Raw genomic sequence first — 25,298 nt, 5'->3', positions numbered from 1 at the left:
GACTCGTGGCTAAGTCTCTCCCATTCGCTATAACCCCTCCATACAAAGTACTTTATATTTCTTCCAATGAAACCGCTAAAACGCTCTTATCTTGACTACGGGAATGCAGTTAGAGTCTACGCAATATGATTGGCTAAACTTTTATATGCGGAGATGTCAAGCGGGGCCAGATACCCGACTGGGACTAGTCCGCCACTACAACTGATAACCAGCAGTGTCATCCGAGGCATACAGGTATCGTATATCATTCTGTTTGATAGCGATCAAGGCCAATCAGAGCCATTAATTATGATGCTGGCCGTTGCCGAAAAGCTGAAGCACCGATAAGCAGCGTTTTGAGAGAGTTTATACGAGCGATATACTTCGATCGAAAACACGGCACAGAGACACGCGCGTGACACTTACATAGTCGCAGATAGCCTCCGAATAAACCATAAACTAGCTTTGATATGGCTGGTCGCATAGTCGGCCCGGTTATGTTAGAGATGATTGGGCTACAGGCGTACCGAGGTAGCTGTACGAGGATAATCCCATACTGGTTGCTGTGGTTTAACCAATCACTGTTGGCTCTATCGTTTATTACAATCGTCTCAATAAGTTGGCAAAACTCTCAGTATTCTTCAATGCGGTCAATGCCCGGGCAGAGCCAATGTTGTATGAGACAATTCCCTACTTTCCCACAAAAACTACTCCGTACATTTGGTCCAAGAGGAATATCTAATCTAAAGTGGTATTATTATTGCTAATCTCCCGGTGAAAAGAGGCGGAACACGATACGGGGCAAATGCTGATGCTCATAATGTGTTATCTCCCGCGACTTATCGGCCATACTTATACCGTGATTCCCTTTCCATACACCTTCGTTTCTTTTCTTACATCTTTATTTATTATCACTGCTATTAATTTTTTTTTGTTCTTCCTTCAGCTTTCGGTTTGGAATCTTGAGTTTGTCGAAGCGAATTGTGCAGCGTCCCAGTTGCATCGAAGACATCACATCGCAACATGGAGAAAGACGCGATAGAACCAAAGACAATCCGAACAGGGTCCGGCGATCCTCCTCCAGGGTACGGCGAGACAGAACTTATTCGAGGAAACATTGGTCGGCGATTTTTGGACAGTTTCAAGCGGAACCCTAATGCACAAATCACCCACCAACCCCCTGCAGATGGAAGCAATGTCGACCCTGAAATTGCTGCCCAAAACACGGCGAACTCACCTCTAGAGCGTCGCCTAAAGGGTCGCCACATGCAGATGATCGCGCTGGGCGGCTCAATTGGTGTGTATATTGGGCCAGTTATGAAGAGTTGCTCCCATGCGCTAACTGTTTTATTTCCTCAGGTACCGGTCTTTTTGTCGGCTCGGGAAACGTCTTATCTACTGGTGGTCCGGCTTCCGTCCTTATTGCCTACGGGTTAATCGGGGTCATGTTATACTGCACCGTTCACGCCCTGGGTGAGATGGCTGTTGTCTTTCCTGTTGCCGGATCGTTCGCAAGCTATTCTACTCGATTCATTGATCCGGCTTGGGGATTCGCTATGGGATGGAATTATAGCCTTCAGGTATTCAATTCCTGTCTAATTTCAGCTTCTCGTGGCTTTTCTACCAGCAACGCAGAAGGCATCAAATTGTAGAGAAACTAACCCTAATTCTCTAGTGGCTTATTGTTCTCCCCCTAGAAATCGTTGCCGCATCAATCACTATTGACTATTGGGATTCGAACATTTCAAACGCTGCTTGGGTTGCGATATTCTGGGTGATGATAGTGGTCATCAACATGTTCGGCGTCAAGGGATATGGTGAGGCGGAGTTTGTCTTCTCGTTGATCAAGGTCATTGCTGTGATTGGCTTCATGTAAGCATGCCCTCCTCCCATAGTTTTGGGGTATGAACTGTGCTTACAAGCGAATTAGTATCCTTGGTATTATCCTCAACTGCGGCGGAGGCCCGAGAGGCGGCTATATCGGCGGAAGATATTGGCATGATCCAGGCGCATTCCACAATGGCTTCAAAGGACTTTGCAGTGTTTTCGTCAACGCCGCATTTGCATTCGCCGGTACTGAGCTGGTTGGTCTTGCTGCAGCTGAAGCTGCGAATCCCCGGAAGAGTCTCCCAACGGCGATCAAGCAAGTGTTTTGGCGTATCTTGCTATTCTATCTCGTCTCGCTCACCCTAGTCGGACTCTTGGTCCCGTATAACGAAAGCCAGTTGACGTCAGGGAGTTCCTCTGCGGATGCTAGGGCATCTCCTTTTGTGATTGCTATCAAGAACGCTGGCATTTCTGGACTTGATTCTGTCATGAATGTTGTGATCATGATTGCTGTCTTGTCTGTGGGCAACTCATCTGTTTATGGGTCGTCGCGAACCCTAGCTGCTTTGGCCGAACAAGGTCAAGCACCTAAAATCCTGGCCTACATCGACCGCAAAGGCCGTCCCCTTGTTGCACAAGGCGTCGCATCAGTTCTAGGCCTCCTTGCATTCCTGGCAGCATCTGATAAGCAGGAAGATGCCTTTAACTGGATGCTGGCCATTTCTGGGTTGTCGTCCATTTTCACCTGGGGGTCGATCTGCCTGGCTCATATCCGCTTCCGCCGTGGTTGGAAGGCCCAAGGACATAGTCTGGATGAGCTGCCATACCGCTCCCAACCGGGTGTGGTTGGATCCTGGGTGGGATTTATCTTCAACTGTCTCGTGCTCGTTGCGCAATTCTGGGTTGGGTTTGCCCCCGTCGACTACGGAACAATGACTGCCTCCGGGAGAGTTGAGAGCTTCTTTGAGAGCTACCTGGCCGCTCCGGTTGTCATAGCCTTTTATATCCCGTATAAGATCTACACTCGGTCTCCGTTTATGCGTGCCAAGGATATGGATTTACAAACGGGTCGTCGGGATCTCGATATCCAGCACCTAATCGATGAGGAACGGGCCGAGCAGGCGGCATGGCCTTGGTGGAAGAAGGCGTATAAATTCTTCTGTTAAGCTGTCAACTGTCAATAATACATTTGTTTTACCCTAATTTCTTTAACACAAGACTAAAACTCAACGCTTCTTACATAAGACACTTCTAGACTTCTCCAGTCTTGGCGTGTTTGCACTCTGGACCCGTCACGCCGGTACAGCCGTTACGCTGCTATTACGGATAGCATACCGCTTGTTTTACCTTTGTGGGTCCCCAACAGCCACACAAGAAAATAGATGCTGCCATAAATAGGAATCATGTGAGCAACTAGTTTCAGGTCGGTAAAGGATTTACCATACGGATACCGAGCGATACGAATACGGGCGGTGTATCAGTATTCGATCTTCTTTTGAGACTCATCGGCCAACAAGAAAGAATCCTGCTGCAGGCAGAACCACTCGCCCTGACAGTCCATCTGTGACCTGTTCTCCTTTTGTACTCTCGCCGCTGTTGCTTGCTCTCCTTTTCCTTTGTCCTTTCTTTTCGTTGCTTCTTGTTCTATTTTGTTGTCATTCTGGTTGTTTCTCTTGTCGCCTTCCTTTTTGCCTTCTTGCTGTTGCCGCTGCTGCTCCGGCGCTTCGCTGCTTCATTCCACGGTTCTCGCTCTTTTTCTAGCCGCCCTCGCATCCAAGTCCCTCCCCCTCTCCGAACCGATACCTCAGGGTGATAAAATCTGATAATTCGAATCGATATCGTGAACGAAAAGGCTGGTTATCCTTTGCTTGGCAGCTAGTTTGCCCTTTCGGAGTTCATTGGTTACGTGTACAGAGTACACAATCAAAAGCCCTTGGTCACTACATCTCCGCATTCTTTGAGATACGTTCCTTTTATCATCCTCGCGACTTGGGATAAACCGTCCGATTTGCTTTCCGTTGGAGGGATACTAGGTTTCGTCCGAACTGTCCATAATGCCGGGTTTCGCGGATTCGTTCTGGACCCCCGACTACGCCTCGGGTTTGGGGGTACTCTATGGAAAACTCCAGCAGGGTGTTGTGGAAAATAAGCAGATTCTTACTGTCGCGAGTCTGCGTGCGGACGCGGAAGAGCAGTATGGGCTCAAGCTGGGGGACATTGCGCCGAGCGTGGACCGGATGCCAAACGGGTTTGGCAAGGACGACGGGGCGAGTGTGAGGAAGGTAAGTGTCATTTTATTGACAGTTGTCTATTGGTCAATGAAGGTCTCCTGTGCTGATACCGGTGTTCTGCTTTGCAGGCATACGAAGGAGTCCGCACCGAGATGGTTGAGGCGGCAAAAAACCATCAGAAGATCGCATCGAATATCCGTGAACTCGTTGTTTCGCCTTTCCGGCGCTGGTGCGGTCAGCATGAGGCCCGGATCCAGCTCTCACATGACGATCTCCAGACGCGCATCAAGGAACATACCAAACAGGTTGAAGTCGTCAAGAAGCTGCGGAGTCACTACTTCAACAAGTGCCGTGTGGTTGAAGACTTGGAGGAAGAGAATAAGCTTGCCTTTCAAGCTCCCCAGCACAGTCCTCAGTCCAAGAACACTCCTCGACTCGTCCTTCCGGAAAAGCAGCCGGAGGAAGAGGAACCTGTTGAGATTGGGGATCGTATCTACCCGCCGGAGGAGGTGAAGAAGCTTTTAGTGCATATGCTGGAGAATATCAAAGTGGGCGACGTCAAGGTACCTATCATGGGGACCTACCAGAACACGTCGACCGGTGCGGACATCGTCGAGTACACCCAAAAGTACATGAATGCGACTAGTCTCACTTATGCGGAAGCGATTGGCCAGGACCTTGTTGATAACGGCTTCCTCCGGCTTGTGGGTAACATGGGAAACACATTTGCCAACAGCTCGAAGATGAACTATCAATGGCGCACGAAGGTCTTCCAAGTAACCGGTATCCCCGAGAAGAAGAGGCCTTTGATGCGCGTCACGTCGGCTGCCTCAAGCGAAGACGGTGGTAATGACTCCCCGATTGCGTCCGTCTCGGAGATGATTGCTGGTTGGAACCCTCTCAACAACCCGTATCCGAATGAGACGCCAACAGAGAAGCTGCACAGGGAAGCCCGTGAAGCGGATGAACGGTACAAGGCTGCAGTGCGCAAGCTTGATCAGATCAGATGCAAGCTTGAGGAAGAGATTGTTGCGAACCTTCGCTTCATGGAACAATGCGAGCTCGACCGTCTTAAGGCGATCAAGTCTGTTGTTCTGGACTTTTCTGGTGCTATCAGCAACGTCATCCCGAACCTGCAAAGCACCGTTGACCACATGATGCTGTACCAGGAAACCATTCAGCCCTTGGGAGACCTCCGTTATCTCCTTGAGAACTACCGGACTGGCGGCTTTGTCCCTCGGGTTCAAGCCTATGAGAACTATTATGGTTCGGTTGAAGACCAAAACTTTGGCGTTGACCTTGAAGCCAGATCCAGGGCTGACCGCAAGCGGGTTCCTATCCTCCTAACCACGATCTTGACCTACTTGGACGACCGTAAGTGTTTGACTATCCTAGGCGCATCATCTTTCCGTGCTAATTAAAATACAGGTTACCCCGAACTTGAAGGAGACGAGGCACGTCGTGCCATCTGGCTCCATGACGTCCCCTTGGAAGCAACACACCGTCTTCGCAATGCATTGAACAACAGCAAGGTAGACTATCAGGAAGTGCTGGAGCAATCCGACATTCCCGTTGTTGTCAGCGTCCTCAAGCTTTACCTCCTTGAGTTGCCTGATTCCTTGGTTTCCTCCCAAGTTTACGAAATCGTCAAGACAATCTACTCGACTACTGCTCATGAGACAACGGAAGAGGGACGAATTAAGGTCTTGCAGAGTACACTCGGACAACTCCGTCTTAACAACATTGCTACGCTTGACGCCATAATGACCCATCTCACGCGCCTAATTGATTTAACCTCTGCTGACGAGACGTTCGTTTCGACGCTCGCCCAGTCATTGTCTCAGTGTGTTCTCCGGCCGCGCTGGGAGAGCAGCCTTACCATGGACGAGCGTCACAGTTATCGTCTGATCCGAGATCTTTTTGCTCATAAGGATGTGATTTTCGGTGAACTGAAGCGGCAGTCGAGCGCGAACGGACTTGGAAGAACGAACAGCCGTCCTCGTGCCATCAGTACAGATGAGAGCAACCGCCGTGCGGCCATGGAAGCCCGGAACCGTGCCATTGTGGACCGCAGCCGCGGCCACAGTCCAGCTCCTCCCCGCAAGCACCGCCGGGACCGCTCCAGCGGTGCGTCGGAAACCAGACGGTTCCCGATCAACGTGACTAGCCCAACGGAGAAGAGAACCACGACTAGAAGCAGCCTGGACGTCCCCAGTAACAATAATTCTCCTACTGGAACTGAGCAAATGACGAATGTGAACATCCATGCTGCTGAATCTGCAACCAATGACACCCCAGACGATTCGCCGGTCTCTGCTGCTGCGAGCATTAGCACCTCAGGCACCTCTAGCCCTCCACCGCCGCCAGCGGCTGCAACAGACGACTCGCCCACTCCCACACCTACACCGGCACCTATGCAGACTTCCACTCCCAGCGACGCTGATAAGCGCACGTCGATCTCTCGTTCTAGTTTAAAGTTTACCCGCAAGCCTGGTCTTGGTAGCGTGTCCAGCTTTCCTACATCTGTGGGCACGAACAGCAACCGGAACAGCATTGCAGAGAGCGAACCCAATCGCATAACCCTGGAGGATAAGCCTATGGATGACGATTAAATGCGTTTGTCCGGTTTTCCAACGCTTTCGATATTGTTTCGACCATGATGACTTTTACGTGGTTCCACTTTAGGAAAATTCTCGTTTTGCCCACGCATCGCATTCCAAGTCATGTTTCTCTGTTTTACTTGGACGTTGACGTTCTGCCAGTAAAGTGATTGCAGCGCTCCGTGGACTTTTTCTGTTATTTTTGAAAAGATTCCCATCAAAGCTCCATCACTAATCGGCTACACACATACCCAGTTTCTGTATGCTTTGTCTTTTGTCGTTGCAGTTGTTCCTATATGTTGCCCTTTCCTTTGTCCCGTTCTGTCTGACACCGGTTGATTCGGTTTGAAGCGAGCTTTGACGTGTAATTTATTGTACAGCATTTGAAGCTTTGACGACATGTTTTCTCTAGGGATATTGTATATCGCCTAGTATGAATGGTCCGTTGAAATCGAGTACCGACTTCCCTCGTGTATTTTGAGATTGTTTTAATATGCATATTTCTGAATAGACCAGATTTCGCAAGATAACATATTAAATCCAATTTGAGTACCAATGCTTGTCTAAATCTCTGAATAAACCAGTCCATTCACTACTGGTTTGTGAGGCAAGCCTGGCACCGGCAGAGGCGCTACTGGAGGCCCGACAGTTGCGATATACTACCCGGCTGCTCAGCCTACCAGAAGGTCACCAGCAAAGAAGATCCTCCCAGTAAGCTTTCGAAAGGGGGACCAACACGCCCAGCCTGGGGAGCAGACCCCAGGGAACCAGCAATGGGCGGAGAGCAGAAATCGGGGCCCATGGTCCCTGGGGCAACGCCTAGCCCGACAATTAGCCAATATCCTATTAGCAGACCCATCCGAGGGCTTTGAGGGCACAATACAGACGACCAGTAACCAGTTCTCAGGTCGAATAGAGGTGCTACCAGGTCCAGAGGCCCTAACAGCGGCGCAATCTCTCTCTCCTGGACTGGCAATTTGGTCAGACGGCTCAAGATTAGAAAATGGTAGATGTGGAGCAGGAATTGCATGGCAAGAACCAGGGAGGAGCCTGGAAGACCAAGGGGATCCCATTAGGTAAGGGACAGGAGGTCTTTGATGCAGAGCTTCTTGGAGCGGTTCGAGCACTCCAGTTAGCAGAGTAAGTGGGAGATCAAAGACCAGTCACTATCTTGCTGGACTCCCAAGCGGCCATTGCAAGGCTGCGACACACCCAGCCAGGGCCAGGTCAAGCATTAGTGATCCAAGCACATGCTATAGCCAAGAGACTACATGCCAGAGGCCATCAACCCACTATCCAATGGGTTCCAGGACACGCAGGAGTAGAAGGGAATGAGAGAGCCGACCAGGCGGCAAAGCAGGCAGCCAATAAGCCTCCAGGAAAAGGCCGAAGAGAGATCTCTCTGGCCTTTGCCTGTAGAGCCCGAACAGAAGCCGTTACAGCACAGAAGCAGAGATGGCTCACTAAGGAGCTCGATCAGCGATCCCAACAAGGCTAATGAATATACAGATCGCAGAAGAACTGGCGGCTCGACCCAACAGCTGCAGTAGCTCCCAAGCACCTGGCAAGCCGCTATCTTCAACTGAAATCAGCACATACAGCCATTAGAATGTATTTACATCGGATTCGCACTCGGGAAGATGCAACCTGTCAGGGATGTGGTTCTCCAAGAGAGACAATACATCATCTTCTCTTTGAATGCCGGAAATGGCGACACCAACGAAACAAGCTCTACAGGGATCTGGAGTTGGATTGGGTTATGAGACCCGCTGCTGCAGAGGAGCACCCGCAAGGACGACTTTTAGGAGAGTCCAGAGCTACCAGAGCGCTGCTAGAATTTCTAGCCAGTACCAGTGTAGCTCTACCCCGAACACATTTGCGGACGGCGGAAAGGGCCCAAAGACATGACGAATGGGGACTAGAAGCATTGGAGGAGGCAACTAGAACAGGAGAAGGGTAGCAGGAAGGGTAGCCTAAGCTGAGAGTCAGCCTAGGCCACACCCGTCCTGCTCCGAAACACAAGGAGAGCACTGTGCTCAAAAGCCCTGCGCATACAGGCGGCTTGGGGCGAGGAAAAGGATTAGGAAGATTATAAAAGTGGGTGTTACGTCAGGAACTCATAGGAATAAGAGGTTGAAAGTTAACTACTAGCCAATCTGGCGTTGTAATATTGGTGTTTGAATGGTGCTAACCCTAAGACTGCCATTCTAATACAGGGACCTCAACGGTCACCACACATCGCACTCAGTATGGGGGACTGTGTTGTAAGGTTCCTTAGGTTTTGCTAAGGCTACTAAGTATGCTAAACTCTCTCAGTTAGTTCGTCGAGATTGTCAAACGGCTTGACGGCAAACACCAAGACTATCTACAGAGTTATCTCCCGAAAACATTGATAGCGCAAGTGCTCGCCGATTACGACGCTGTCACCACTTTATAATTCGAACGACATGTCCAATAAGGGGTGGATCACAAAATGTGATTGTGCAGTGAATGACTGCAGAATGAGGAGCACGACACTTCAATGATGAAATTGAGATATCAAGTGGCCTCCACCAGGGAACTGGGTTAAATCTTGATGAAATGTTTGTGCTGTCATGTCCTGCGTGACCTTTCAACATGAAAGGTTTCATTCAGACAACCTGTCACCCCATGGTTTTTATCAAGGCTCTAGAGCATTTAGAGGCTATATTGAGCTTCTGGCAGCTCAAGGCCAAGGAAAAGAAAGCTACAGATGATATGCCTACCAAAAGTGCATTGCTAGCCCTGATGCATACACGACACTCTCCAATGTCGATTTCTGGGAAATGGTCCAATAGACGGACTTTCTGCACTGCATTGGTGACTATGCTGGTAGGATCCATGATGTGCCGCAACAAGCTGCCTGTGACAGTCCCGTTCAAATATATATATATATATATATTGGTAGACTATCTCGCGAAATACTAGCATGAGGAGGAAAGAAGAAAGAACGCTGTACCTGCCAGCGTCGAACTATTTAATGTGCGAGGGGTCCTGGCTCTAAAACAGAACAAAGAAATCAACACAAAGGAATCAAACATTTCATGTGATTTAGCGAGCACTCATGCTCCGTGACACTGCCAAGGACCTGAAAATTCAACATCTCCCTCAGATTGTGGATCAGCTTGATGCACAGCTTGACATGGAGGATGGCACGGGACTGGCTAGTTGGACTATACATGAGTGCATCAGCTGCCTCAGGGAACAGGACATTGAACTGGACTTCCAAATGGTCAGTTGGCAGTCCACCTATATATTTTGTGGAACTGGCAATGCCACTCTGGCGTTGCTGAACCAGGTTCCTCACACAACCTGGGGAAGCTAAGTGGAGTAATTGACCAGAACCTAAATAAGCTCTGCATGCTTCTACCAGCCAATCAATTGCAGCACCTTAATACATTACAGTAAATCATACTTTTCTACTGCATGAGCCGCAGATGGTTCACGAAGAAATTGGGCACAAGAAACTGGAAGCTGAGGAGGTATGTGATGATTCCTACCAAGAGCTCTTGGTATCAGGACTCTCCAGAGAGAAAGGCCTAGTGAGGAGGCAAGGGAAAGGGTGGGGGAGGAGATCAGGGAGCCGGTGGTGAAGTTTAGGAATGACATGAAGGTCATGAAGGCAGGTAGGTAACAGGACAGGATGTGAGTTCATATATACAGAAGCTCTCATACAGATGGATTTTCCTCTAACAAAGGCATGGATCCGGCCAACAGGAAGAGAAGGAAGCGGTGGATGGAGAGATGGAGGCGGACCAGGATGGAGGCAGACAATACGTTCGGTATGGCGTGTTTCACGTTCGCATTCCCTATCAAAGTCATGAGTAAGCTTCAGTCCAAGAGAAAGCGTGCGGACAGGGTGATCAATACTTTAATATAGGAACTCAAACCCGATGCAAGGCAGGGACAGAATTCTAATAGATGTCGCTGGCTACAGCTTGTTCAACGAGGCTTGGACCCGCAGGCATGATCAAGGCCAAGTGGGTTGAAGACCCAGCGACGCATCGCGCAATTGCTTGTCTACATGCGAGTTTTCCGTAGTGTTACTTATATCCAATCAGGTAACTAACTAGTTTACTAGACGGGAGGAATCCAGGAAGATCTGCTCTGTCTTTAGGGCTGGAAAACCCACTTCGCGAAAGCGCAAAATGGAACATGATTCGAACCGTATACGGGACTACAACGGACGGATACCAGTGACTGTTTTGTCAATTTCAGACGGATCCGTTGTGGTAGATTGTATTTACATGGGTCTAATGAAGTCCTTTCTCCCCGTGGCAAAACTAGGATCCTCATCCGACGCATCCAAGAGTCGCTATCTATCAACAACGTCAAAGCCGCTATCCTGCTTGCTATCATTTTTTGAGAAGGTGTGCCGGGTTTGGAAGACACCGTGGCAAACCGCACAAAGCGCATCCTAGATGCGCTTTTTATATATTGTCTCGCATCTTCTCAGACCTCTGAGTGCTATGAGTTTTTTTTTTTTTTGCCCGCCATTTTAGGCAGCTCGGACACAAATTGCCCAACAGTGGGTCGAGGCACTAGAGATCACTCTTAAGTCAAAAGTTAAGTCAAAAGATGCCATATACTGGAACATCCACGGGTCCAGTACACCTCCAGATCGTCCCACCTTCTAACACCCCTAGCCTTGAGGTCTTTCAGGCAGAACTACCAGGACTTAGCAAAGAGCCAGCTTTTCTATCCTTAGGGGGGAAGGGATTCAGCGCATGACAGAGAGGACATACGGTGGATGCGAGAACATTGGAAGGACATATGCCAGAAAGCGGCCACATATGAGTAGATTTCGCCGCCTAATTGACATATAGTTGTGACCGATAGTTACACGTAGTTGGGAAGTTATTGCCTGTCCCAAATTCGTTGGCTTAGATGCCTTGCTCAGGGTATATTCTTCTGGTTTTTATCCTTTATCAGAACCTTGGTTGGTAGAATAGGCACAGGCAGCTACCACATAGCTAGGTGTCAACCATTCTGCCTACTTTCATTTATGCCACTATCACCTGAAGAAAGAAGTGATCAACTCATCAATAATGTATTTGCCCAAGTACCACTGGGAAAATGCCGCAGCTCATAACATCAACCATTCAACAGTTCAGTTAACTGAATAGTGCCTTGTTGCTCAAGTACGGCGGATGGTTTCCAGGGGGAGATGCTACTAATGTGAATTACAAAAGTTGCTGGAATAGCAGAGCGGTTCTAGAAATTGTATCCAAAATTGTCCGTCGTTATGCTATGCTAAGGATCGCTAACCTGAGATGACAACGCCATGAATCCCACAACGTCATGAAATTTCCAAAAAGGTCGTCGGGCTGATGCTCAAAAAGAAATACCGGATGCATAATCGTCGAACTCCAAAAAAAGCCATATGCATGCAAGGCAGGTATACAAAAAGGGGCTACCATCTTTACAGTCCTTGGCCTGAAAGCAACCTTCTTAAGATGCCCTCTCCTGGACCCGCTATTTGGCCTTCAATTTCTCTTTGCGAAACAAAGCAAACGAGTCCTTGTTCATCTGAGCCCTTGACAGGTGTCGAGGTAGAAGATCTTGATGGAGTGCGTCTCAAATCCGAGCCACCGGCAACCGTACCTCCTCGACCACGGCCTTGGAATTCACCAACCAAGCCCATCGTTTCCAGATTGCTTAGCACATCCTTGAACTCGGTCGCCGTGAGAGGATGAAGGATGTTATCATTTCGGCACAACGCGCAGTACGTGTCGAAAATTTGCTTAACAGTTGGGGCGGAGATCTTGGTTTTGGACGGTGTGCTCGTGATGCCGTCTTCACGTCGCTTTCGGTCGAGTGCTATCAAGGAACAGATAACTGCTTTTTGCTGGAGATTGATGTTCTGCAGTCTTTGAACGGTGCCTTGTCCAAAAGCGGATGAGGTAATGCGTGCCACGTGGGCAATGCTAGCTCGAGGTGCGTTAAGAGCAGTGTAAACTGATATCGAATCATTCGGTTGTGGTGTCTTTGCAGGGGTTGATAGGTTTTTGTTTTCGATCAGGATAGTCTTGGACGGAGTCTGCGGATCATCGTTTTGCTTCTCCAGCTTCTTCAAAGTCTCCTGTTCAATGAGATCGACAGCGCGCTTAACAAGCTCGAAGGCTTTCCGTAGATCACCCGTCTGGGAAGCCACCTTTTTCGCACATAATTGGATAGCAGCCGGCTGAACAAAAGGTACAAAGTTCGGTTCAGCATTTTGGTCACTGGGAAGCAATGACCGAAGACGGTTCGTAATCACATTGGCGATCTGGTTGGCGTTGTATGGCAAGAAGGGGAGTAGTCGAGGTTTGAGGTTTTTCGCCTTGAGTTGTGGAAGGGATCGATCTGTCAAGTCAAGCGCGTTGGCGATTCCAATGAGCATGAGTTTAGACTTGCTATGCAATGCCCACTCGAAAAGCGACTGTAATACTCCAGCGTCCGAGGTGAGAAGGTGGTCGATTTCATCCAAGGTAACAAAGAACAGTCCGTCTTCCGACTTGTCCGGGATAAACATGGCTTTCAGTCGGTCTGCCTCACTCTTCTTAAAGATCTCCGAGTCGTCGCAGAATTCCTCAACGAGTTTGCTGTAAACATCACGGGGTCCCCGCATACTCGCACAGTTGACATGTGCAGTCTTCACGGCCGAAAAGTCCATCTCTTGACACACTTCATCGATCATCGCACTTTTGCCGGTACCGGGAGGCCCACTGACGTATAAGCAACCACCTCTTTGCGATTCCACACCATCTTCGATGAACGATCTCAACTTCTCCCGCTCCGTTTCGCGACCAATTAACCGACCGGAATTCGCTCCCCGAGCAAACAGCTGCCGAGCTTGCGTATACACTGTTTGGGTTGTGGTGGTGGTCGTAGTAGTTGTCGGTGTAGAGACATGTCGTGGAGTGCGCGGAGTCAAGGACTTGGCGCCGACTTGGACTCGATGTTTTGGGGTAATAGGAGGCGATTCGAGTACATCTTGGTATCGGGACTTGGAAGGAGTTTTGATTCCGATGGGGTCTGCATTCTCATCTGTGGCGAATTAGCTCGAGTTCAGCACAATCCCTTGATTCAAGGGAAGAAAGGAGAGTCTTACCATTCGCAGGCTTTATTGTCGTTTGGAGGTGCGAGTGGACTTTGACGGGGGATGTGGTTGGCTGAATGGTATGCTTAAAGCGTCTGGTCTCAGCAGCAGGGGCACTTTTTTCAGCTGTGTCGTTTTCTTGATCTTTTTCTTCGGCTATCGAGCTGTTCTTCCTCCCCCGGGAACGCAATTGGCGTGGTGACGATACCGAAGACTTATCCTCCGCTTGAAGAATGCGAGGTGTCCGCGACCGACGCTTGCTGGAAGTGCGTACCGGTAGCGCAGGTGCTGTAACGAATGTCGTTAATATCAGTAAGACGTATGATGTGGTGAGGAAGGGGCCGTTCAAGTCGTACCTTCAGTTCGTAGTGCTCCTCGTGAGCGCTTTCCCAGAACCGTCGCTGTCATGGTGATGCGTCGCTGCTATAATTGAGCGTGTGGAAGGAGCAAGCGAGGAGAATGTAGCAGCGGAAAGCAAGTGCGATGGATGTGCCTCGACGTAACGCCGATTATCCCATTATTCCTTTTTAGGCGCGGACGCGCTCCTATCGTGTCTACGCTTTCGCGTCACGCGTCGAGATTTGGCCCTGAAACGAGCGGTAGCTCAGGATCGGGGAATCGGGGAGTCGATAATCCGGACAATACGAGGCTATATAACAAAGAGTGTGATATTGGAATCTATAGACACCTTGACAATAGAATGAGTGCTTGGCCATCTAAAACGTATGGCCATGGTGTCCCTATTTATGTACAAGGATTCTTCCGTTTTCAGTAATCAGGCCGCTTTCAGTAATCGGACCGACTATTAATCCATCGTTACTTTCATCACTCCCCTTCGTACAATCGCTGCGTGTACAACAAATCAATCAAATAACAATCTGGCAATCTGATAAGCAGCGGTTGGACGCATACTTCCACTTCCATTTGTGTTGAAACTTTCCAAGTTCTCCCCTTTAAATCATGCTCAATCTCTTAATAAATCGTTTATGAGCATCACGATGGCTTGCCTTTGTTAGAGCATCAGCAATCATTTGATCTGTGGGTAGATGCTCAAGGCGGACTTCACCATTGCCTATATGGTCCCGTATGGCATGGTAGCGCACTGCGATATGCTTGGTCTTTGGGTGATCAATCGGATTGTCAGCTAGATTGATAGCTCCCCGGTTATCTTCATATATGGTGGTAGGTGTGCTGCCATAAATGGATGCCTTTCCTATAGCGTATAGGAAGTGGCGTGTCCAAATTACTTGTTTAGCAGCCTCTGAAACTGCCATATACTCGGCCTCAGTCGTACTCTGCGCAGTAACTGACTGTTTCCGGCTTGTCCAGGTAATTGGTGCGTCATCAATCATCAGTATGAAACCTGTTGTTGACCGGCTCTTTGCTGAATTAGCATATGCAGAATCTGCATACACAGTTAATCCTTCTCTCCCCTTCGCACTGAACGTCAATCCATGAGCCATAGTTGATTTGACGTATCGAAGTATATGCTTGGCGGCTCCAAGATGGATTCGGCGCGGTTCAGCGAGATATTGAGACAATTGATTGACCGCAAAGGCGATATCGGGCCTGGTAGCGACTACCATGAATATCAATCGTCCAATCAATCTCCGAAATAACTTGTGCTCGCTCCGTCCCAATTGTGGTGTATCCTCCGAATTCAACTTCACACTAGGGCTAATTGGTACGTATGCAGGATTGCAATCGCCCATGCCAAACTCCTCAAGAATCTGACGTGCATATGATTCCTGGTCTAGGCGAATGGAACCATCTCTCCTCCACATGAAGCGAATTCCAAGCAATTTCTTGACTAATCCACCATCAGTCATTGGATGGAATTCCTTCAGTTTCCTTTTTACCGCGTCAATTTCGCCCTCACCCCTGCCGAATATAACTATATCGTCCACATACAGCGCAATAATCAGTCCCCGCTTATTGATGAAAATACTGGGATCCGCAGTGATGGGATCAAAACCAATACTCTTCAAAAATCGACTGATTTTTCGATGCCACAGGTATGCAGACTGACGTAGTCCATATAGAGACATCAACAGTTTCAGAACCATGCCCTCTTTGGCGTCTGGGTCGAAATCCTGAAGACCTTCTGGAATCTCCATACAGTTCGGCTTGTCAAGTCTGGATCCAGCGAAAGCACTTAATGCGTCCATCACATGTGCAATGAGCCCATATCTGGCTGCAATTGCACACAAGATCCGCAGGCTATCAAGTCGAAATACCGGCGCAAAGGTCTCATCAAAATCATCATCCGATTGCTCGTTTCCCCTGGCAACTAGCCTGGCCTTAAACCTATCGATCCGGCCGTCCAAGCCTAGTTTGACATCAAACACCCATCTGCAGGTTGATATATTCCCATCAGCTTGCTTCCGGGGTATAACTTTCCAGGTTCCAAAGCTCATCAGGGTGCTCAGCTCCTTATGAATAGCCTCTTTCCATTTTGCACCATATATCGGATCGTTGATAGCTTCGCTGTACGATTTCGGTATTCGTATGCCTGCTTTCTCACGCGCTTTATGCGCAACCTCATATTCTCGGTCACCAATCAGCAACTCAGTAGCTATCGCAAGCCTTGCCAATTGAGCCCGCATGCGCTGAGCTGGACGATCATCATCCTGCTCCCCTTCAGCTTTGCGCTTGCGGCTATATATTTCCTCACTTTCACGGCTCTCTATCAGCGCGTTTGATGGTTGGTGTGTTCGAGCAGAACGGCGCTCAGTTTGATGCTTATTCACTGAACCTTCTCTGTTAGATGATTCAAGCTCATTCACCAAACCATCTCTGTTCTCGGGAGAATCATTCTCCCCTTCCAATGATGATTCATTCACACCTTGTGAATCATCCACCTCAGTCGTGGATTCCGGTTGCAGCCTTTCTTCATTCATACTATCATCCACCTCACGCGTGGATGGTTGTGGTGGTGATTCTGCCTCTTCTGAATGGGTATTGGGAGCGTCTCGTTGATTATCTTCCATGTTATCCGCTAATATGCCTGGCTCCCCTTGCGGATTTACATAATCGTTAACAGGCTCTGTTTGTTGTTTGCCAGGGCCACTTGATACTCCGATCTGTGGATTCCCAGGCGGTTTCTCGTTATTGATAATTGTCGGCTCTGGCATATTGGTCGACGGCATATCACCCACATTGGCGTGCACCACCTCAGTCAAATAACCACATTCTCGCTCTCGGAAAGTCGGATTGGTTACCAGCCGTATATCACTGGCTCCCTTTGGCAGTACATGGTACTGTTTATCACTCTTCCCATACAATAGGAAGGTTCCTTCCATGACACGACTCTCAAGCTTATCATCTGACTTGTGGTGGTAAAGTACCCGACAGCCCCAAACTCGCAAGTGGGCTAGATCTGGTTTATGCCCATACCATAGCTCAAATGGCGTCTTATTGTCACTTCCTTTGACAAATGTTGTTCGATTCCGTAAGTAATTCGCAGTCACTACTGCGTATTTCCAGTATCCTTTGCTGACGCCTGAATCAAATAACAGAGCTCTCGTGATTTCCAAGATATATCGGTTGAATCGTTCCGCAACACCGTTTTGCGGGGGGGTGTAAGCCTCAATGAATTCAAGTTGGATGCCTCTCAACAGGCCCCATGATTCCAATGCTAGAAACTCTTTCGCATTATCAGCACGTATGACCAATAACATCTTGCCAGCTTCTCGCTCAACCTGGCGCAGCCATACTTCGAGCGTGTTCTGCACTGAGCTAGATAACCGATTTTTCTTGATAAAGACCCATGAATGCCGCGTGCAATCATCTATCAGGGAAAGGTAATATCGCTCATCACCAATGCTTTCATCGTATGGACCCCAGAAGTCCATATATACCCTTTGGAGTGGTCTCTTCGCTCTAGGAACTGGAACATGGCTCTGGTTCTTCACCTGCTTCGCTTTGATGCATATCTCGCAATCATCTTCTAGCAGCGTTTCTCGTTTACCAATTTTCAATTGATCCATATCCAAGGCTTCAACACAGCTGTTAAAACGTCTCTTTCCAGGATGTCCAAGCCGTTGATGGATGATTTGCCGGCGTTGATCAACTTCGTCTTCAGCTCCAGCTCTAGCAACTCGTCCACTGAGCAGTTGGATCACTGATTTCTCATCTGGCTTTGCAATGGATTCTGCGCACTTTCTTGCTTGCTCTGGCTTCACATACAGAGCGTTTGCATGTGTCACTCTATCCAGGTAGGTTGATCGCCCTATTCGTCGTCCTTTGGCAATTATCTTACCATCCTTCAGTATTGTATAACCTCTGTTCGAGCCCCTCGACTCAAATCCAGCAACATGGAGCGCTTCCAGTGACAACAGGTTCTCCGCCAAACCAGGTACATATATGACGTTACTCAATCGGACTGTTGACCCATTTGGCAGGCTGAATCTGACTATTCCTCTTCCCTTAATAGGTATTTGAATTCCATCTGCAACAGTCAGAGTTCCGCGGCTTTTCCAGTCCAATCTTTCAAAAATATCCTTGTTGCCAGTTGACATGCTCGTGGCTCCGCTGTCAAAACACCATACTGATGGATTGCTGCTGTTTGCTCGGTTTGCTTTTTCACTTGTGAATCGACCCATTTCTGATCTCTCAGTCGCATATGAGCTGAATTCATCCATCTCATCTTGGTTGGTTTCATCGTTGCTGCTTTGTGCTCCAGCAAATCTGCCTTTCTGCCTGTTCACTTTACCTTGTCGACCTCCTCGTCGATCTTTGGGTTTTTGATGATCCTCATCGTCATCACTCTCATGCTTGTTCTGGCATTCCCTCGCGAAATGCCCTGCCTTCCCGCAGACATAACATTTTGATCCATTTTTCTTCTTTTGCTTACCATCTTTGTAAGCTCGAGATCCTTTTTCACCTGCAGATCCTCCTTTCATCTGCATAAGGTCTTCAACTCGGCTTAGGACATATCCCTTGTCCAAAGTGGCGTTCGAGCTCATCACAGTGTCTCTCAACGTGGCATATTGGCTGCCTAATCCTCGCAAATACCACAACACAATCAGTTCTTTGATACTGATCATCTCACTGCCATTCATGTCGATGAATTCTTCCCCCAATTGGTCGATTTCGCGGAATGCTTCCTTCTCATTCAGCTTTGATTGATCCCAAGTCCAATTGGCCATCTTCATCAACTTCATAGCCTTCTTGGTGTTTGATGACTTCAAGAACATTTCTTTCAGGCAGTCCCATTTTGACCCTGCATTCGGTTGGTCCTTGACTTCCAAGATCGTTGCTGGCATGAGCCCCTGCTCAATGATTGAATCGGCCTTCAAATCGATTTTAAACCAATCCATATCTTCACTAATGATCGATCCATATCTGGAGCTCCCAACCTCATAATAATATTGGATTGTCTGCCAGCAGAATTGGACCTTCAACTGCTTTTCCATCGCATGGAACCAGTATCGAGCGTTCTCCTCATTCAATCTCTCAATAGAGAACTGGTATATCTTGATACCATTCTCCTTCACTGGTTTCCTCCCATCTGGAGGAAGAGGTGTATTCATCGCTTCCTTGGGTACTCCAGCCATAATAACGTTCTCACAACTCAATAAGCTTCGCCGAGCGGATTATTGGCCGGTAATCTCGTGGGAAGAATATCGAGGGTAAGGCTCGTAGTCAAGATTAATCGATCGGTCTATACTCGATGTTAAGCGAATATAGTACCCCCAGGGTGCCAAAGCGCTTGTTAAGACGTCAGTATGGCAAGCCCGGGCTCATAACCAATGAAACGAGCGGTAGCTCAGGATCGGGGAATCGGGGAGTCGATAATCCGGACAATACGAGGCTATATAACAAAGAGTGTGATATTGGAATCTATAGACACCTTGACAATAGAATGAGTGCTTGGCCATCTAAAACGTATGGCCATGGTGTCCCTATTTATGTACAAGGATTCTTCCGTTTTCAGTAATCAGGCCGCTTTCAGTAATCGGACCGACTATTAATCCATCGTTACTTTCATCAGGCCCAATAAGTTAGGTCACGTGTAATTGATGAACTGCGCTTCAGGTCGCTGTCGGTGAACGTATTGTATGTAATTTATGTAAGATACGGTAGTAGTTAACGTTAACTATCGGTCACAGATCACAAGGGATCGGATCGGATTATCTTAGTGGGCAAAGTGCGTCACCGGTTTTGGCAGATGATTGTTGGAGCCAATCCTTTGAATTTGTTCTGATACTCATTTGTCTTCATTCCGCGAGCAGTTTGCCTGTCGCTGAAGCTGTCTTGAGTTTTCGCTAATTGCCCTCCTACGAAGAGCGGTGATATCTTCAGTCCACATCTTGTTTGCCTCATCCGATTTCGCCTCAATCTTGGCGGTGATCAATATAATCATCTACATTCCCCTCACCACAGGACATTACCTTCACGCTCTCCTACCATTGTCTAGAGTACCCAACACAGGGCACGCCATGAATGACGACGTGGTGGCTCAGTTTACTGAGATCACCGGCTCCAGCCCGGAGTTGGCAAGCCAGTACTTGCAACTGGCCGATTTCAACATCGAGCAGGGTGTGTCGCTTTACTTCGAAAACGGAGGTGCGCCTTTAACAGACGAGCCTTCAATGTCCGGGCCTCAAAGAGCTTCTGGCCGCCAAGACGAATCTGGGGTCGTTCACATCGACTCCGACGACGATGTCACCGTTGACGAAACGCGGTCAGCGCCTCGGGGCCGGCCAGCACCAGCAGCGGCCTTTGAAGATGATGAGGCTATGGCACGACGTCTACAGGAAGAAATATACGGTGGAGGAGGTGGTGGAGGTGCAAGAGGAGAAGACGATGTGCGGGCTCCGATGGCGCGCACGACAGAAACCTTGGTGGGACCAGAGGATGATTTCGATGATGACATGCAGGCTAGTATATTGGCCCGAATGCGGTCTCGTGGTCAACGGAGCAGTAAGTTTCTGCTTCCCACTTTCTTGCTCTAGGTTACTGACTTTGCGTGTGTTTTAGACCGACCTGGCATCTTCAACCAACGCGACACCTCGTCCATCTGGGTCGAAGATTCCGATCAGGCCAATCGTGAGAGGCTTGCAGCAGCTACCGGAGGCGCTTCAGAAACGTCGAATAAGTCGAGCATGCTCGCTGAAATGTACCGCCCGCCGTTTGAGATCATGTCGAGGCTCCCGTGGGACGCAGCTCGTGAGGAAGGCCGCGATAACGAAAAGTGGATATTGATCAACATTCAAGATTCGTCAATTTTCGACTGTCAGGTCCTCAACAGAGATCTGTGGAAAGATCCGACTGTCCAGGAAACGATCAAAGAGCACTTTATCTTTCTGCAATATTCCAAAGACGACCCTCGTGCAACGCCGTATCTGCAATATTATTTCCAGGCGCACGATGTCGGCGACAACTACCCCCATATTGCTATTGTTGACCCTCGTACCGGTGAACAGATGAAGGTGCTGTCATCGGGACCACCCGTGGTCAAGCCAGCCGATTTTCTGATTCAACTTCACGAGTTCCTTGATCGATACAGTTTGAAGGTCAATGTGCGGAATCCTGTGGCAAAGCGGAAGCCCGAAAAGAAGGAGAAGACTGTCGATGCTATGACGGAAGAAGAGATGTTGGAAATGGCAATGAGGAATAGTTTGGGCGAAGGAGCAACTCAAGCCCCCAAATTGGAGGATCCTGATGAGTTGACCCGCAGTGTCGAAGATGTTAAAGGCAAGGGCAAAGTTCCTGAAGCGGAGGACATCAGCATGGGTGGAGTGAAGGAGGAGGAACTCGATCCCGAGACTTCGTTATTCGTATCGATTCCAGCAGACCAGCCACATACAGAGCCTCCCGCTGACCCAACGACAACCACCCGTATACAATTCCGACACCCATCTGGAAGAGTGATTCGGCGCTTTGCCCTGTCCGATCCTGTACGACGTATCTATGAATGGCTGAAGGCTGATCCTCCTCTAGAGGACAAAAAGGGTGTCACATTCGAGCTCAATGCTATGGGTCGCAACCTGATCAACCAGCTTGACGAGAGTGTCGCAGATGCTGGGTTGAAGAACGGAACAGTTATGATCGGATATCACGAAGATTAAGAGTGCACTTCTAATGAGGTCTCATACCAATTAGGTCTGCATTGGACTTGGAGATACCAGGTATTTAGACAGGTCTGGGACCATGTCGCTTTATTTGCCCTCTTCAGAGTACAGGGCTGGACGACTTCCCTACATTCTTACCAAGATCATGTATACATAGATCATGTACCGATCCTCAGTGATCTGATTCAGCGTGTATGAAGGGCTAGATGGTTGATATGAACTACGATCTTAATTCAAATGTATTATCATGAATCCCTACTACGTAGTATGTATGTACACTGCTGTTTACCAGATCGGGCATAGTGGAACTGACTGGTGCGGAGATCCCACCGACCGCTCGGCAGAATAAACCCCACGGTTGTCCCGGCGCCTGCTTCGATCTTCCAAGATAAACGCAAGGGAAACAATTGCGTGCATTGCTGCCAGAACCTGTTTTGGTCCCTGAATAGCCCTCAGAGACACCGATCTCAGAGCATTGCTTTTCCCGATCTCACTGGCTGCGAATCTTCCCGATTGACTTGCGCATCAGGGCATTGTTTTGTTGTTGATTGATGGCTTGCAGCACCCGATCCCACCAGCCCGATAAACAATAAGTAAGTGGAGCACGCCAGGGCAGCAACGAACTTCCCTCGGAGCTTTTGTACTGATATCAGTTCTTGGGAAGCTATAGTCAATTGATGCGATCTGACCTATCTTTATGTCTTTTTACTCTCTGCGTTGCTTGATCTAGTTATCGGCGGCGCTCTCGGTCTATATTTATCCGTATCGCGTCAACTTGGTGAGTATCTCCTTGTTTGGCGAAGTCGTTCAGTGGATATTCGCCTATATTTCACGTTGCATCTTTATCACATCGCTGTGCACGTACTTCGTACAGGCTGTTTTAGTCACCTTCTGCAGGACTAATGCTGTCGAGTGTCGACCTAGGTTAATGATCAATCACTTTCACTTTCGTGACTTGAAACAGCAATCATGGAAGGACCAGTGGATCCTGAAACTATCTATACGAAGCAGAGCTGCATTGGTGTGTAATCGAACAGTGCGAAATCGATAATACAGACCGGGATCACTAAACTTATGGCTGTCCAGGTGGTGGAAGCTTTGGGCGAGTTTACAAAGGGTATGTCATGACTGAACACGTGCTCTGCGTTTATTGTGTTGGGATCAATGTTGACGCGACGTGTATACACTAGTGTCGATAACCGGTCTGGCAAGCCCGTTGCGATCAAAGTCGTCGATGTCGAAGATGCCGAAGACGACGTCGAGGATATTATCTCAGAAATTGCGATTCTCTCTGAACTCAACTCCCCCCATGTCACGAGATACTATGGTTCGTTCTTGAAGGGATCTCATTTGTGGATCGTCATGGAGTTTTGCTCTGGTGGTAGTTGCTCAGATTTGTTGCGTCCCGGGAAAATATCGGAGGACTACATCATGATCATTCTCAGAGAGCTGCTTCGTGGCTTGGAATACCTGCACAATGATCAAAAACTGCATAGGGACATCAAAGGTATTTGTGCAAGCTTCTCATTATTGCGCACGTAAGCTAACAGCCAAAGCCGCAAACATCCTTTTAACTGCAGATGGTCAGGTAAAATTGGCAGACTTTGGCGTCTCTGGACAGTTATCAGCAACCATGACGAAAAAGAATACGTTCGTTGGTACGCCCTTTTGGATGGCCCCGGAAGTTATCAAGCAATCTGGTTATGACTACAAGGCCGACATCTGGTCTCTGGGAATCACGGCAATTGAACTGGCTTGTGGGGAACCTCCGTACTCTGACATCCACCCTATGAAGGTCTTGTTCTTGATTCCCAAGAACCACCCGCCGACACTACAAGGAGACGAGTTCAGCAGGTATTTTAAGAACTTTGTCGAACTCTGCTTGCGGCGTGATCCTAGAGAACGACCATCGGCCAGAGAATTGCTTGAGCATCCATTCATTAAGCGTGCGAAAAGGACGACCTATCTAACTGAGCTGATCGAACGCCATGAGCGCTGGCAAATCGAAAAGGCAAATGAGAAGAACAAGGATAATGGCGAGGCGCAGACGCCTGACTTGAGTTATCAGTCCTTCCACGACGCACCAACTCAGCAGGCAGCTCGGCAAGAAGTGGAAGACGATGATCTTTGGGACTTTGGTACCGTCCGCCCAGGGGTACGCGGAGCTGGTCTGAAGCCGATGAAAGATGCAGATACCAACACCCGGAACCAAGGACATATGGAGTGGGATTTGAGTGACCAACCTCAAAGGGACCAAAGGATTCCTAGCGGTCCTCAACTGGCAGCACCACATAGAAAACCCAGCGGTCCTCAGCCGATGTCGCCGCAAAGGGGCAGTTTCCAAGCCATTCCGAACCCATCTCCCACAAAAGTGCCTCTTCCACCATCTCCCGTAAAGCCGATACCCATACAGAACGTGCCTCAAACGCCTACACACCTTCAAGGGCCCACTGTATTTCCACAGAAGGAAAGCCCTGGCACGAGCGAGTACGACAGGGAACTACAGCAATCATTGGTACAAGACTTAGGGTTCCTTCAGCTGGACCGCCCCACGGATGTCCGATTACCTTCCCGAGAACTGAAGGTAGAGTCAACCGAGCCGCTCTCCCAACAACCTCTAGCACAACCTGTCAAACCATCTCCGCGTCAAGGACACATCCCATCACCGCCCCCACATAAGTCTCCTAAGATTCCCAGCCAGGGCTTCATGCCAGCCCCAGAAGTACGTCCCCAGCAGCCAGCATTTGCTCAATCCCATGTCCGCCCTCCACCAACCCCCAAACACAGGTCGCCACCGTCGCAGCCGCCTTCGCAGCCACAGACACCAACGCGTAATCCGCAATCGCCAAAGTCTCCTACGACGTCCACTTTCAACAACGCCAACTACCTTCGCGGAGGAGCTAGAGCCAGTTCACACGAGATGAACAGGCCATCGCAGCCGCAGCAACAGCCGCTGACGCCGACACGCAATCCGCAATTCCCCACGACTTTCAATAATGCCAACCCTCGCGGAGGACCTGGTGCCAGCTCACATGAAGCCAACAGACCGTCATCATCATCAAACGAAATCACGGCACTGAATAGTGTCCTCGTACCTGCGCTCAAGGCAGCTATACGCCGTCGTTCCCGCCGGATGGAGCGCCTTCGACGGAACGTCGGAAACGAGCGGAGCAGCGAGGTGATCGACCTCCACGAGCGGCGTGAATATGCACACGATATGATCGAGTCACTCGTAAGTGATATATCCGGGATGTTCACCAGGATCGAACGCTTGGATCAGGAGGCTCCGATTGGAATGGGTGCGGATGTCTCGTCCTTCCTAGAAGGATTTCTCGAAGAAGTCCTTGTCAGGATCGAACCGGCTGATGAAGAGCCGAGTCCTGGTAAGCGCTAAACCATATCACCTGGTTATCTCATTGCATCGCTCTATTTTTTGAGCTTTCCTTTTCCCTTGGTGGTTGTGGCGTTGATACTATGTTTATTT

At 49.0% G+C, this 25,298-nt stretch overlaps 6 protein-coding genes across 6 annotated transcripts; 4 read left to right on the top strand and 2 right to left on the bottom strand.

Moving 5' to 3' along the window:
* Window positions 1-1,002: 1,002 nt before the first annotated feature.
* GAP1_3 (amino acid permease GAP1) lies at window positions 1,003-2,972 on the top strand (the record flags this gene model as incomplete). Its single annotated transcript, XM_043278366.1, has 4 exons — window positions 1,003-1,276; window positions 1,339-1,559; window positions 1,655-1,851; window positions 1,910-2,972. The coding sequence occupies 4 exons, from the start codon at window positions 1,003-1,005 to the stop codon at window positions 2,970-2,972; spliced, it is 1,755 nt and encodes a 584-aa protein (XP_043136152.1).
* An 888-nt stretch (window positions 2,973-3,860) lies between these two features.
* On the top strand, window positions 3,861-6,649 carry ACHE_40193A (GTPase-activating protein RGD2; the record flags this gene model as incomplete). The annotated part of the gene is made up of 3 exons (XM_043278365.1): window positions 3,861-4,088; window positions 4,166-5,411; window positions 5,466-6,649. The coding sequence occupies 3 exons, from the start codon at window positions 3,861-3,863 to the stop codon at window positions 6,647-6,649; spliced, it is 2,658 nt and encodes an 885-aa protein (XP_043136151.1).
* A 5,428-nt stretch (window positions 6,650-12,077) lies between these two features.
* On the bottom strand, window positions 12,078-14,144 carry CDC6 (AAA family ATPase CDC6; the record flags this gene model as incomplete). Its single annotated transcript, XM_043278363.1, has 3 exons — window positions 12,078-13,684; window positions 13,749-14,024; window positions 14,093-14,144. 3 exons carry the CDS (start codon window positions 14,142-14,144, stop codon window positions 12,078-12,080), a joined length of 1,935 nt encoding a protein of 644 aa, XP_043136150.1.
* Window positions 14,145-14,689: 545 nt separating this feature from the next.
* Window positions 14,690-16,726, bottom strand: ACHE_40191S (uncharacterized protein; the record flags this gene model as incomplete). The annotated part of the gene is made up of 1 exon (XM_043278362.1): window positions 14,690-16,726. One exon carries the CDS (start codon window positions 16,724-16,726, stop codon window positions 14,690-14,692), a length of 2,037 nt encoding a protein of 678 aa, XP_043136149.1.
* A 3,453-nt stretch (window positions 16,727-20,179) lies between these two features.
* On the top strand, window positions 20,180-21,811 carry ACHE_40190A (DNA-protein crosslink repair co-factor UBX5; the record flags this gene model as incomplete). The annotated part of the gene is made up of 2 exons (XM_043278361.1): window positions 20,180-20,663; window positions 20,721-21,811. The coding sequence occupies 2 exons, from the start codon at window positions 20,180-20,182 to the stop codon at window positions 21,809-21,811; spliced, it is 1,575 nt and encodes a 524-aa protein (XP_043136148.1).
* Window positions 21,812-22,783: 972 nt separating this feature from the next.
* Window positions 22,784-25,208, top strand: SPS1 (putative Ste20-like serine/threonine protein kinase; the record flags this gene model as incomplete). The annotated part of the gene is made up of 4 exons (XM_043278360.1): window positions 22,784-22,835; window positions 22,901-22,931; window positions 23,005-23,321; window positions 23,371-25,208. 4 exons carry the CDS (start codon window positions 22,784-22,786, stop codon window positions 25,206-25,208), a joined length of 2,238 nt encoding a protein of 745 aa, XP_043136147.1.
* Window positions 25,209-25,298: the final 90 nt, after the last annotated feature.

Source organism: Aspergillus chevalieri, chromosome 4 (genome assembly GCF_016861735.1).
Source record: "Aspergillus chevalieri M1 DNA, chromosome 4, nearly complete sequence".
Lineage (NCBI taxonomy): Eukaryota > Fungi > Ascomycota > Eurotiomycetes > Eurotiales > Aspergillaceae > Aspergillus > Aspergillus chevalieri.
The sequence above is the reverse complement of the archived record's forward strand: the minus strand, read 5'-3'. Positions and strand labels throughout refer to the sequence as shown.